The following is a 15,031-nucleotide window of genomic DNA, read 5'->3' as shown; positions in this document are numbered from 1 at the left end:
GACTTTTCTCCTTCCTTTCTCCAACTCTAAACCTTCTAAACTCCAAGGTTTCCAACCCCAAAAATTTAGAATCATAAATACCTCAACATACAGTAGATTTTAACCCAAAACTCAACCGGAAACATGCCCAAATCAACAAGGGACTTCAACAACACAATCAAAAACATCAACAACACAACCAAACAACTTCAACAACATATCCAATATTTTCTCAATAATAAAAATGAGTTTGGTGTATGGGGGAAAGGATCAACCCAACACTAAGACTCACATACCTAGTGGGGATCACCCCCAACGATATCCACGACGGAAACTTGCTTGATCTCCTCTTTCTCATCTTCTTCTCTTCTTCACTCTCAAGCCTTAGCTCTCACTCTTTAAAATGGGACCAAATGATCCAAAAATCAGCCTAACACAACAATATAACCCCAAAAGAAATAGCTAGGGAAAAGACCAAAATGCCCTTAAAATTTCCGGACGGATTCCCTGCCAACTGCCCAACTTTCAAAGGGAATAACTCGCTCATACAAACTCGGAATCAAGCAAACTCGGTGGTATTGGAAAGATCATTCCACAAGCTTCACAATCATAACTAGAAATACTCCTAACTCATCCTGAGCTAGGAGTTATGACTGCTCAAAGTTGGTCATACCTCATTGATTTCCCACACTTAACCAAATTTCCAGATTTTGAATTTTTATTCCAAAAATGACTATTTCTGATATTTAAGCCTCTTCATAGTTATTTCAACTTACCTGATGTTACAGTATTGGGATCTTAGGTTGGTCTAGGGTTAATAATGTTGATTATAATCCGGGTAATTACGCCTCGTTTATTGATCCTTGCATTAATTGTATATTTTTAGACCACGAACTAGCGGGAAGAATCCGAAAAGGGAAGATTCAAGTGTCTTAGGGGATTCGAGCTTGGATTCGAGGTAGGTGATGATTGTGATTTCATATTTGTGTGATATATGTTTGTAATTGCTCATTATAATGCATGTAAAGCTGTCAAAAAGGGACGGCCCTGCCTCACTCGGCCCAAGCCTCGCGGGCCAAAGAATTTGAAGGGCTAGGGCGGGCTGACCCTTCATTTGGTAGGGCCTGAAAATGCTCAACCCAACCCAACCCTAGAAGGGCCGAGGGGTGGAGCGGGCTAGCCCTTATTTTTTTTTTTTTCTTCAAATTTGTAATTCTATAACATCAAGAAAATGAGATGATTTTCACATCAAATATGACAAACAATGGTGTTTTTTCAATAACACTAGCAAAAATTTAGTGTAATTACACATGTATCTCGCATACCAGTTATGCAAGTGAGATAAGAGAGTGACAAGCAAGATGGGAAAGATGCGAGGGAATTAAAGAGATTTGTATATGTATCCTAGATACATGCGAATCTACTTTGATAGAGTGTATCTAGAATAAATTAACCTAATTTTGAGTCCATATATTCTGAGATACATGTATCTGGATATGAAGATTCATAATATTACAACATAGAATGTATTCAAATTATTAGATTAAGTACTAGTGAGATTATAGTAAATTACTCTTGAATAAAAAGTTTTGGCCCATGGGCAGACCCTGGCACAGCCCTGATTAAGCCTCAAGGGCCAAAAGCTTATATGGGCCGGGTTTATAAGCCCTAATTTTAAATGGGCTTGAAAAATCCAATCCCAACCCTACCCCAATAACGGGTAGGATTGGGTCGGCCCCATAGGCTAATTCCAATTGGTATCTGGCCTTAGGGGTCGTATAAGGCATGTATTATCAGTAATGGTCGTCTATGGAATGAACTAATTAAAGAATTTGGACTTATCTGCAAGTTGTAAATGCTTGAGTGTCGTGAAACTTGTTGCGAAAAGAAAGTCATCACGAGATTACATGCAAGGGTCTAGATAAATTACGATGTGATTTGTAAGAGAGAAATCTGGACGTGCGTTGAGACTAACTGATAACCGTGTGAGAGTCTGGGGATATGTGTGTGGTAGTGTTGAAACGATGTAAAAGGATTCTAAAGTGCGTACTTCATTAGGTTGACTGGGGGGTAGACAATGATTGTCCTAGCTAAATGGATTTTTCTTAAATGCCTAGTTATAACTGGGAAATCTAGGAAAAATGTAGAAAAGAGAGGAACCCCAGAAATTGTTGGTAGAGGTTATGTTTTCATCACGGTCACTGGGGCTGGATTTTCCTCGCCACGGCGAGACCGCCAGTGCGGGATTTCTCTTACTAGAGCGAGACAGGGCGAGACAGAATCTCAGCCCTGTCTCCTCTGTTTTTCCCAGATCTCTTATGAAACCCGAATCAAATCTGAACTAACCCCTGCAATCCAATCAGTGTTCAGCAAATTGAGGTTAGAAGCTATACTGCGAGTTCATGGATTGATTGTATATCAAGAACGGTAAGGATACGACTGCTACAATAACAACGAGGCTTATTTGGTTACATTAAGTTATCAAATGTGTTAAAATTGTGGAGAACCTGAGCATATGAGGAGGAAATCAGCAAGACCATGGAGGCTGGGGAAATGGTAATGCAGGTAGAGGAGTAGTGCATCCAGTCAAGGAGATTGCCCGTCAAGATGACATGGCTCAGTTTCATGTTTTTCTGGGCAAGACCTAGTTTGAGGGTGTGATGCAGTGGTCACAAGTGCTACTCTTGTATGTGCCCAGATGGTTATTGTTTTGTTTGATCCGGATTCTACTTATACGTAGGTGTTAGTTCAATTGCCTGAGATTCGATGTGGTTTGTGATATACTTGATGCCCCCATCCATGTTTCTACCCCAGTTAAAGAGTTAGTCATAGTCACCCATGTGTATTGTGTTGTCCTGTTGTGGTTATGGATTTTCAGATTAGGGTTGATTTGGTTATGTTGGATATGACTGACTTGATATAATCTTAGGCATGACTTAATTGTCCCCATATTATAACGTGCTTAATTGTAATATTAAGTCGGTAACTCTAGAGATCCCCGGTAGGGAAAGATTAGAATGGGAATGGGTGTACAAGCTTAAGCTAGCTAAGATCATATCCTCCATTCGAACTAGGAAACTGATAGGGCAGAGTTGTTTAGCTTATTTGGCTCATGTTTAGGATGTTGAGGTTGAGTCTCCATCTATTGAGTCTGTTCTTGTGGTGTCTGAGTTAAAGAAAGTGTTTCCTATGGATTTGCCTGGTATGCCTCCGAATAGAGATATAGATTTCTGCATTGACTTGGAAACTGACACTCGCCCTATTTCCATCCCTCAGTATCGTATAGCTCCAGCAGAATTGAGAGAGCTTAAGACTCAAATCCAAGAGCTTCTTGATAAGGTTCATCCATCATAGTGCTTCCCCGTGGGGTGCTCCTATCTTGTTGTTAAGAAGCGAGAGGGCAGTATGAGGACTAGTGATTTTATATTGAACCATAAAGGAGTGGATTAATACTGGAATGGCAAGCTTATGGATAAAGAAAGTCTCATTGAGTATACTTGGGTGGAGGAAATTGAAGATGTTAGTAAGAAGGTGCGTATAAAAATTGGGTTAGTCCTTTGAATTTAATGAGTATACCTAAGTTTGAGGTGTCGTGTTGATGGAAATGTTGACTTCATAGTTATAGCCAGGGCTAACAGAGCATAATAGTAATAAGAGTTCGTGGTGGATTGTGACGGGATGCAAATATATAATGAGATTATTGGTTAACCGAAATTTGTACTGTAATTACGACTTACGAGTATCTAAGGTTGTGGTTTTCTAATACTTGGTGAGTAACGTGGGTGTATGGAAAATTATAAGAGATGGTAGGCAACCACTCAAATAGAATGTTAAATGGCTAGAGTTATAATGAATGAAAATATAGTAGAATGTAGTATAGCCTTTAGAGAGAGGCGAGAGTTAGAATATTTTTATTGGATTCTTAAGGCTAAAGAGGTATCTTCAGAGGGGTAGATAATTGGGTTCAGAGACGCGTGATTTCATTGTTTTGATGTGGCTATGGTAATAGTGTCACGGGTCCATCAGATGGGTTAAAAACTATTGAAAAGGACTTGAGAAAGAATTGTGCAGACATTAGCTTGAGCGTGATGATAAGTGCTTATTTTTGTTTTTGAGTTTAGTAATGAGTATGATTGAATTTTTATCGAAGGATAATTTAAGATCGATGGAGATACGATCAATGATAAGCGAAGAACAATGAATTCATAAGAATCTTCAAGGTACAAGCTAATGTTGATAGATAATGGGATTGTGTTATACGATTGAATTTACAATTCATACTTTTCATTGTAAGTCTACATTCGTGGTAATATATTTTGTCAAGGGATGAATTAGCAAGGTGAAGAATGGTCAATTGTATCAGGTATTGAACCTTTGAAAAGACTTACACCTGGATTGAGTCGTAAAGTTTATTACTATTGATTGTTAAGTACCTAAGAAAGGTTTCATTTAAAAAGTGTTGGTTTGTAATAAGGTAAAAGGTTGAAGTGTTTATGATGGTAGGTAGTATTTTGATGGTATGTAGTATTGTGAGTATGATTCACTAGTTATGCTCTCGTGCGTTTTCACTTTTTTGGGTGGATCCCTAGTGGTGGATCAGGGGTACCAAATCTTGCGATGTTCTCTTGGTTGAGTGAGAAGATTAGGAAGATTTGGTTATTTCGAATAACATAATTGGTGTTGTATTGGAGTTTTTAAGGTATGTCAGTGGTTTTACATGTACCACCTTGCTTATGAAAGTTTATAGAAGAGCTACCATGCGTATTTATGATTGTCCGACAATCTAATATTTCATCTTGTCGTTGAGGTCATGTATTTATTGTGTGTGGATGAATGCGGGGATCATAAGGTCCAATTCTACTGTTCTTAAGGGTAATCTACAATCATAATTGCTAAATCTAGCATTTGATAGTATGGTTAGAGGGTTGTTTGCTTGGACATATCCCTCGATGAGTATCTGATGTCTAAAGATCAATTTTTGTAACTTAAGATCATGGAAATTTATGTTGTGAGAAGGAGATGTTGATAAGAACTATGATTGGTTGAGTATTATGAGTGTGTTGGTTGGTTCAGGTTCACTTCTAATTGTAGCGAGTATTGATTTAGAATGTTATCATGCTTATGTGAGAAAGGATTAGTCTTGATGATTGTGTCAAGATCCTTGATAACAAGTGGCAGAGGTGTGTACGACAACTTTGGTGGTTGTTGGGAATCGTTTTGTTGTTAGTTAACTTTACATACAACAATATTTATCATTCGAGTGTTGAGATGACTTCATTGAGGCATTGTAAGAGAGGATGTGTAGGTATTGAATTGGTTGGTTTAAGGTTGGAGATGTGAAACCCTTGGGGGGTAATGAGATTCAGTAAGAAGGGCATGCGAGACAAGTATCCCTAGTAATTCGATAATTCAGATACTACTCTACCCTTACTTTAGCCAGTCTTTCCTAGTTGATCACTCGGGGACGAGTGATGGGTAAATTGGTATCTATTGTAACGACCTGATTCCGTCGTTAGGGAAAAGCTAATTGAAAAAGAATTGGGGTCAGAAAACTTTTACGTAGTAACTTGAAATTTCCCAACCTAGTCTAGATTTAGACGAAATCGGAGTCATTAAGGTGTAGGGAAATCTGGTAACAACCGAGTGACTTATTTATGATTTTTATTACGTGAGTAGTTAGATAAGGAACCCGTACGACTTTACGGAATCGAATTCGAGTGAGTAGAACTCCCGAAATTGATCTTAGCATGAACGATATTTTTTTAGCGTTGTTGGTTACAGATGTGTGGTGAAATGGGGGTCTTGGAATTATTAAAATAGCTCATTGATTCTGTGCAAGCAGTTGGGGATGGATTTTTGCCGCCAGGGCGCGGCCGCTATAGCGGGGTGAGGGTTGATGTGGAGGGCCAGATGCGACTTAAGGTCGTAAATAAACTACAAAATGACTTATTCTGCACCTTTCGACTTTGAGAGCTAAGGAACGACCCCAGACGAGTTCTTGACCGTTTTTCACCATTCTTGAGGCTAAAGGTAAGGTTTTCACTCCCCGAATTCGTATTTCGATCCATAGAACGTAGTTTCTTAGGTAATTATCATTGGGGAAAGGTTTTGATATGAAGATAATGGTGGAAAAAGTTTTAATTTGGGTATTGGGATCTTGGGTTGGCCTAGGGTTGATAATGTTGATTATAATCCGGGTAATTAGGCCTCGTTTATTGATCCTTGCGTTAATTGTATGTTTTTTACCACGAATAAGTGGGAAGAATCCGAAAAGGGAAGATTCAAGTGCCTTAGGGGATTCAATCTTGGATTCGAGGTAGGTGATGGTTGTGATTTCATGTTGGTATGATATATGTTTGTAATTGCTCATTATAATGCATGTATGTATGCGAATGTTGAATTATTGATCATCCTAATCGTAAATAAGGATGATTGAATAATTGTATGCCATGAATCACCTCTTGTTGTATGATTGTGAGAATATACATTGTGATTTGTTGATTGGATCGGTTGTCACGTTCCGGCATAAACATTGGATCGGTTGCCACGTTCCAACATAAATATGAGATCGGTTGCCACGTTTCGGCATAAATATGGGATTGGTTGCCATGTTCCGGCATAAACATTGGATCGGGTACCACGTTCTGATATGCTAACAGTTTGGGTGTGGATTCCATGAGAGGACAATTGAATTGGGTTCCGTGAGAGGACCATTGAATTGTGTTGTTTATCTACTTGTGATGATTACGTTCATATCTAGTGATGATTACGTTCATATCTAATAATGATTGATATTGGAAGACTGTATGTTGCTCTAAATTGATAACTAATGTGTATTATTGAGAATGTGGGATGCTATACATCGATCCTGAAAAGATGACTAATATTGTATATGTTCGATATATGTCTATTTTATAATGTTGTGGTTACTTGCATGTGTTTCACTTGTTGGGATAGCCGTGTGATCCTACCAGTACATTGTGGTTGTGTACTGATACCGCACTTGCTTGTTCTTTGTTAAGTACAGGGCATCTTCAGGTGGCTATTGATAGACCTTAGCTAAGTGACTATTGATTGTGACAGGATTCAAGGGTGAGCCAATTCTTTCTAGCTGCCATGGATCTCGCTCGTTTAAGTTCATTCTTTTCGAACTCAGACTATTTGTTTAAGGTGTTTGTTTAGTTTCGAAGTTGTACCCCTTGTTCTTAGACTTGTCGTTAGTAGAGTTTTGGTACAATGATCAGGTTCTAGGGATTGTTCTTTCGTATTAGTTTGGTTAGTTGTTTGTTAAAACCTTGGAGTTTATAGGGACTCCATTTTTATAGCCATTTAAATCTGCTTTCATATTTTTAAATGTCTTAGTTTTCATAAAGTTTTCATCAGGGGGAGTAAATGTGTCGTCTCCAAGATATCAAATAAAGTTTTCATCAGGGGGAGTAAAATACGCGTTATACTCTTTTTCCCTTAACCAAGGTTTTGTCCCATTAGGTTTTTCTGGAAAGGTTTTTAATGAGGCAGCACTCAAGGATTTTTTCCACTAGATTTTTCCTAGTAAGGTTTAACGAGACACATTATCTATAGACATCCAAGGGGGAGTACTATAAATGCATTAATGCGGATGTCTTCTGTAACTCTCTTTGAAGTTCATGTACGAAATAAATGAACTTCAAGTAACTTTGAAGAGACATTTTGTACTATAAATAGGCGATGATTATTTTATAAAAGATATAGTCGAAAAGTACATAAGAAAGAAATAAGAAAGCATTCTCTCCCATATATCTTGTTCATATATTTATTGTCTTATATTATTTTATATTGCTAATATTTCACAACATTTTTTTATTTTTTAATTATTATCCTCATTTTTATAAGTTTAAGAATGTTATTATGTTGTTATTAAAGGTGTAGAGTTTGTTTTGCATGCTATACTTATTGTGCCAAAAAGCACATGGATAATTATAGATAATAAGCATCCATTTTATTTTGAATAAGTCCATGATAAATTTACTATCACGATACATATATATAACTTTACTCATGCTAAATAAATAACATTTAAAAACCCATACTATGTTACTATATCTTAGTTGAGACTTTTATTTGTTGTTATACTGAATGGACTCCATAGAAAGAGTCACAACCAAATTGTAACTTCAAAAATTAATTTAACATCTAATAATCGTTCTACCTATTCATTTCAAGTTCAACTACGATATTGCTTTGACATATATGAACACCTATTATCTTTTGAGTTCTATTCTTTTCAATTTAATTTTGCATATCACACACATATTTTAATAATATTTACATTTTAAATGTATGTATTGATTGTCAGAGATATACATGCAATGCACGTGTCTAGAACTAGTCTTCTGTCACGCCCCGAGCCTACACCCTGGGCGGAACTTGCACTCGAGAACCATTGATATTTTGTAAGTTTCCGTTTTAAGAATTTTCATTTGGATAGTTGGTTAATTTGATATTGAACAAGTAAAGAGTATGAACAACTTGGAGCACTATGTAGAAATCAATAATTAAGGTATGACTATTTTGTAACCAATCTTTATAATCTGATCAACAAGGTTTATTTTTTTACTTGTCCTAAAGTATGAACACCCTTGACGAAAATCCTGGCTCCGTCACTGGCGGGAAGGGTAGAGGGTGGCGTAAAAATGATTTTTTTAAAAAAAATTGAAATATTTTACAAAAACAATTTTCTTTTTTTAAAAAAAATTGATTGGGAAGGCCTGGGTGGGGGGTGGCGTGGGGGGAGGGGGTAGAGGTGGGGTGGCGTAAAACATGAAAAGTTTTTTTATTTTATTTTTAAAAAAAAAATTGACGGGGTGGCCTGGGTGGAGGTGGGGGGGGGGGAGTGGTGTGAAAATAAAAAATAAAATTGAAACATTTTTCAAAAACAATTTTTTTTCCGGGGAAGGGGGGAGGGTAGGGATTAGGGGTGGTAGGGGTTGGGTGAGGTAAAAGAAATCTTAAAATATGAAACATTTTTCAAATATAATTTTAAAATTTTCATTTTTTTTGTTTGACCGGGGTAGTTTTGTGGTAGGATAAAAATATATTTGAAATTTAAAAAATAAGAAAATTTATAAATAAAACAAAAATTGAATGAGGAGGGTCGGGTGCAGGTTATGGGTAGGGTAAGAAAAAAAAATTAAGGATGAAGTTAGAAAATATTTTCCTTAGTTTTGGAAGATGAGTCATTTTTCTTAAATTTGATGAAAATAAGTTGATTTGAAAAAGATTTTCAAAACATTTAAGCCAACCAAACATGAAAAAATTGGAAAACAGTTTCCCTCTATACCAAACACACTCTTAAATAATTGACACTTTATTTGATTTCTGTACCAAATAGGATTTATGTTCAAAGTTACAATTCTTGAAGATATAATCTTCTTGCTTGAATAACTAATTTTCAATCTTTTATTCGTTTAGTTTCAGATTTTTTCATTTTCACGTCAATTTAATTCTTCAAAATAAAATACATTATTAAGCATAATTTATAAAATTAATGCTCAAAAAGTACAAATAAAAATACTAAATATGAAAAAAATAATAACTAAAAATATATATTTTTGGCCTCACATCGATAACCAACAAATTGAATTGAGATTTCAAGCTTTGAACAACAATTTACAAAAGAATTGGACACTTGCAATAATTCAAATATTTTTACTTTTTCAGACACGAAAAAAAAATAAAACTCCTGAACTAAAAAAAAGTTGAAAGTGTGATGGAAACTAAATATATTGTAACAAATTTAGCACCATAATAATCCATATATTTTTTTCTCTTTTACCACACACTTTAGAACTTTTTCACATTAGTGTTCCATATTTTATATCATTATTACTTTCTTAATGGTGCATTAAATTAAATTGTGACAAGTAAAAGTGAAGAGAAAGAGTAATTGAAATCTCAAACAAATACTATTAAAGAGTATTGAATGTCACTGTAATAAACTATTTTTCTTTTCTTTTTTTCTTTCTTTTTATATTAGCTCACTAATGTGTTTTTTCGCTGCAAATCGATTGCATATATACAGCTGCTTGCATTCCATCAAATTTGTCTCCCATTGGCTTCTTCTACCAATGGAAAACTGAGCTCAAGTCCCATATAACAGTAACTTTTTTCTGATAATTATATATCGAAAAAAGATATAAAGTCACCACTGAAATAGTTCAGAGTTTTCAAAAAGACACCTTAACTTTACAATTGTTCTATTACCCCACTAAACAATATTGAATTGTTATTATTATATCATTTTTTTATCAGCCCCAAATTTTAAGAAGCAAGGTTGTTCACATACCAATCATTACATGACACGTGTTAATTTAATTAATTTTTTTATTATTCTTAGTTTTTTCTTTATCTTTTATTTCTCTATTTCTCTCACTCTCTTACTTTTTGACTTATTTTAATTTGATTTCATCTTCCACCCCCTCCCCCCTTTCAAGTTGATTCATCCCTCCATTTTCTTTCTTTTTCTTCACCTTTCACCCTCACCCCATCCTTGACATCAAGTTGAACCTCTCTCCTATTTTTTTCTTTTCTTTTTCTTCTTCATCTCCAATCAAATTCTTTATTTCAATGATTTTTTTATATACATACTATTTTCTAGACTTTATTAAATTATTGATAACAAAATTAATTATTTTTCTAAGAAAATTTAACTTTTTGAAGGTATCATCAATTACTCGTTTTCATATAACTTCAAAATTAGAAATGATAATTTTAAAAGAATCAATGAATTCCCCAAAAATTGAAAGAACTTGATTGAAATCGGATAAAAAAAAATTATATGATACCTCCTAGTCATCTTGAAATCTAATGGGTTTATCAAATTGTTCGAAATGTAAGAAAATATTTAGATAAAATTTTAAAATTAAAGAGAGTAAAATTAATAGTAGTAAAAAAGGGAAGGTGAAGTTGTGGTAAAAATGGTGACATTGTGAGGGTGAGAAGCTTCAATGGAGATAACAATAAATTTTTGAAGAAGAAAGAAAGAGAAAAAATAATAAGGAAAAAAAGTTAAAATAATAATAAAAAATATTTTATAATAAAATTATATTAGTTATTTTAGATTGCTCACTCTCTCAACACACACTCTCTATGTCAGGTGGACAAAAAATGATGTTATAATATCCGTTCAAGATTGTTTAGTGGGGTAATAGGACGCCCGCATAGTTAAGATGTCTTTTTGAAAATTCGGGACAAGTTCAGGTGTCACTTTATGTCTTTTCTCTTATATATAATATGAGTAATAAATACTCTCTCTATTTCAAAAAGTATGACCTACTTTTCTTTTTAGTCTGTTTAAAAAAGAATGACCTCTTTTCTTTTTTGGTAACATTTTAATTTCAACTTTCCACGTGGCATGTTTAAGGCCACAAGATTAAAGGGCAATTTTGTACATTTGACATAACTTTAATTTAGTAATACAAGATTCAAAAGTCTTTTTTTTTTAAACGGAGGAAATAATATATTAGGCATCTAACAATATAATTTTTTAGTCTTTTTGTGAGAGCTCATTTTGTTTGGTTATCCAGAAACTATCGAGAACCATTTTTTATCATAATATTTTAGATATTCATGCAATCTACTCTTTCTCTTCGTATACAATAGTTCTTCAATAATATCATATAATGTTTAGGTCTTGTTTCAAATATATTTTGTGTATTGAATAGTTTTTAATAGGATTTTGGCCAACATTTGAGCTGGTGTTAGTCGGAGCAGGTTGAAGCTGAACAAGTCTTCATTGGTGTCGAATTCATGGCGTTTGTGAGAGGTTAAAACTTAAACATTCAAGTGTATATCACACGACCATTCTTCGATTTCTCTGACCACCGACAAGGCCATCGAAGCTCTGGACGATGTTGAAGAGATAAAAAGTTCTTTCTTTCCAGAGGATTCTGTCTGTCTTTGTTCTTAATTTGTTAACTATTTTGTTATTTCTACATATCAGAGGCTTGATTCGAGGTAGGTAATAGTTGGTATGTTTCTCGGGTTTTGTATGCATGTATGTGCCTGTGGGATAAGGAGCCTCAAATTTACCAAGAAAGTGTTGCAAAAAGTTACTTGCATACTATTTAAGTGAAAATTTTGACTTTTTATTACGAATACTTTTAGTCTATATAACTTAAACTCATCAAAACTATGAACGTCCAAGAATGAATTAGCTTAACTATGGTAATTAACGAGTTATCCTTATGGTTGTAACATGATTTATGCCTTTTTTTCTACTTTACGTGCTCGTTTTGGCAAGGGTATTAGGCTAAGTTGATTGAATGGTTAACTACATTGCAGGATAGCAGTTTCGTGATATCCAGTACGACTACATCAATGACAGAAACATGTTGGATACTGAAGGTTGAGAAATCTCTTATGACCATTTATCTTATTGAACGATTTTCGCCTTCTAAGTCCTTGGAGGTATCTTACTGGACTCTATTTCAGAGTCCATACTTAATTTGGATGTTTTGACCTTCAAATGTGACCATGTTCATGTGCTGTTAGATCTTCTAATTCATGGTCTGCACCGGGATATCGATATTCATCTTGAGATTAAATCCAATGAGAATAAACTACTGGAATTTCAAGAGTACTAATATCATGAACTTCATCTTAAAATGGATCATTTCTTTCACCATATGACATCAACTCTATCAAACATGATGAATAATATTCATGAATCAAACAATAATGTCCTTAAACACCTATTAGGGGTATTGGACTTTAAACGAAAAAATGTTGCGATTAATAATTCAGGCCCCGGCCTTTTGCTCATCTAGCTTTGTTAGATGAAGCAGAAGAAGGTGGGGAGGGAAAAGCTATTTAAGCTGATGTACATTTACTTGTAGCCCGAAGGCCGAATTCATTCATGAAAACAGACTAGGTGTACTCTCTTACTATTGATGACTCCGTCGTTGCTTCAGTTTGTAAATAATTGACTCCCTAGAGTAACAGTGGAAGTACCTTCTCCCATAACAGTTGTGTGGATCATCTCCCTCTCAAGAATCTTTTCAAGATCCAACACGACCGTTTCCATGGTTGGTCTATATCTACCAGGGAAACTCATGCATCTCAACGCTATCTTGACGAAATCCCTCATAACCTCTGCAGTGAAGCTTCCTAGCAGCCTATGATCCACTAACTGCTCTGAACTCAGCTGTTTTTCAACCTTTTTGCCAAGTTTACATAAACATATTCAGTAATAAACATGATGAATGATGCAAATGAAGATATTGAATTGGTTCTTTTAACTTACCCAATCAAGTACACTTTGGTTTGATCCAAATTCATCTATATGTGAAGCATCCCTACCAGTTACAAGCTCTAACAGGAATACTCCGAAACTGTAAACATCACTTGTCTCACAGTGAATTCCGATTTGGCTTATCCTAAACACGGAACAGAAAACGAATCAAAAAGTAATTCAAAGTCAAGTTTCTACAACTTCAAATGAGGTAAAGTGCTATTTACTCTGGATCTTTAAAAGCATTGAAAGAACTCAAGCCAGAAGGACCTGCATCATCAATTTTCTCGAGTAGCTTTAGAATCCCCGCGTCTGCAACTTTGGCAATGAAGTCCTCATCAACCAAAACATTAGCTGTTTTAAAGTTCCCATGGATTATTGAAGGGTGTTGGCTATGTAAATGACTTAAACCTGTTACATTTAAGATCAAATTTAGTGTCATTCTTCGATAAATCAGGACACTTTAACTCGAACGAATCTTTATGATATACCTTTAGCTGCTCCAATAGCAATAGATAACCTTTGCTTGAATTCTAGCTTTGTTGCAGATTCCTTTCCTGTGTCTGACAAAAGAACCAATATTCAGCTTTGGCATATAATCGCGGGTAATGTCTACTCAATAGAGCCCTACCATACAAGTGATTGTGCATGCTTCCATTAGGCAAATACTCGAAAACCAGCATGGAGTATCCACTGTCTTGACAGTAGCCTAAAAGACTGACCAAATTGCGGTGCTGAATCCTTGATAAACGAGCAACCTATTATTCGAAATGCAAAGTTAGAAAATAGCTAGCTAGCTAGCTTTAGAATCATATGTGTAGTGATCAGTACTAGAGACATAAAATTGAATTAGATGGTTTCCACTTCTAAAACAGGAATATGAATTGTATCGATTCCTTAAGAAGGGAATGAATGAAGTGAAAACATGAGTAGGACTAATCCACTCCTTGTTGTCTTGCCCTTTTCTTGTAATTCAATTAAACAATCAACCCACCCCCTTTAAATAGCTAAACATACCTCTTCAGTAAATTCCTGTTTTGGAGTCCCTAAACGCCTTTTTATAGCAACAACAGTTCCATCACAAAGCAATCCTTTGAAAACCAGACCAAAACTCCCACAGCCAATGAGACTGTTCTCATCAAAATGCTTTGTAGATTTCTCCAATTCTTCCATTCTGAACAGCCTTGGTGGACCAAAAGATCCTCCCCTTTTCAGCTCCACTGAAACACTTAGAGTTAGCATCGCGTAAATTTCCATACTTAGATAGTGATGATTGCTACATTACCTACTGCAGCTGGATCTGAAGAAGCTGAGTCTGAATTCCTATTTGAATACTTCCTTCCGCGAAAACTCCGAAAACATACAAAGAAAATCACTCCCAAGAACACTACTACAACCCCTCCAATTCCTCCTGCTATAGCTGCAAATGAACTTGCCATTCAAGAAAATCATTCAATTTGAACATTGACAGTTTGTGGTTCAAATTACTGTTGAAAAAGTCTCATGTCCTTCTTCTTCATGAATGAATAAAGGTAGCAACTTACTCCATCAGTACTAAAGTTCAGATCAAGAAATGGTGGTCCTCTTGATTTATTATGTACTACTTCAAAAAAATATAATTACTGAGAAATGTTGATTTTCAAGAATGGTAAGGAAGCAATGCAGCCAATTTCCTTCCATAAGACAACTCATTGGGCTAAAGTTTCATAGTACCCCACTTTCTTGTCCATGCATTCACACAAACATATGTCATTCAAGAAAGTAGCTCTACCATAGTTGAAG

At 35.2% G+C, this 15,031-nt stretch overlaps 1 protein-coding gene across 1 annotated transcript; it reads right to left on the bottom strand.

The window, feature by feature from the left end:
- Positions 1-12,649: 12,649 nt before the first annotated feature.
- Positions 12,650-14,758, bottom strand: LOC125812173 (proline-rich receptor-like protein kinase PERK15). Its single transcript, XM_049491670.1, has 7 exons — positions 14,537-14,758; positions 14,267-14,477; positions 13,881-14,007; positions 13,741-13,812; positions 13,477-13,660; positions 13,262-13,394; positions 12,650-13,174 (listed from the first exon to the last, which is right to left on the bottom strand). Exons 1-7 carry the CDS (start codon positions 14,686-14,688, stop codon positions 12,926-12,928), a joined length of 1,128 nt encoding a protein of 375 aa, XP_049347627.1. The 5' UTR covers positions 14,689-14,758; the 3' UTR covers positions 12,650-12,925.
- Between the last annotated feature and the right edge of the window lie 273 nt (positions 14,759-15,031).

Source organism: Solanum verrucosum, unplaced genomic scaffold (assembly GCF_900185275.1).
Source record: "Solanum verrucosum unplaced genomic scaffold, falcon-dt-bn FXZP01000115.1, whole genome shotgun sequence".
Taxonomy (NCBI): domain Eukaryota; kingdom Viridiplantae; phylum Streptophyta; class Magnoliopsida; order Solanales; family Solanaceae; genus Solanum; species Solanum verrucosum.
The sequence above is the reverse complement of the archived record's forward strand: the minus strand, read 5'-3'. Positions and strand labels throughout refer to the sequence as shown.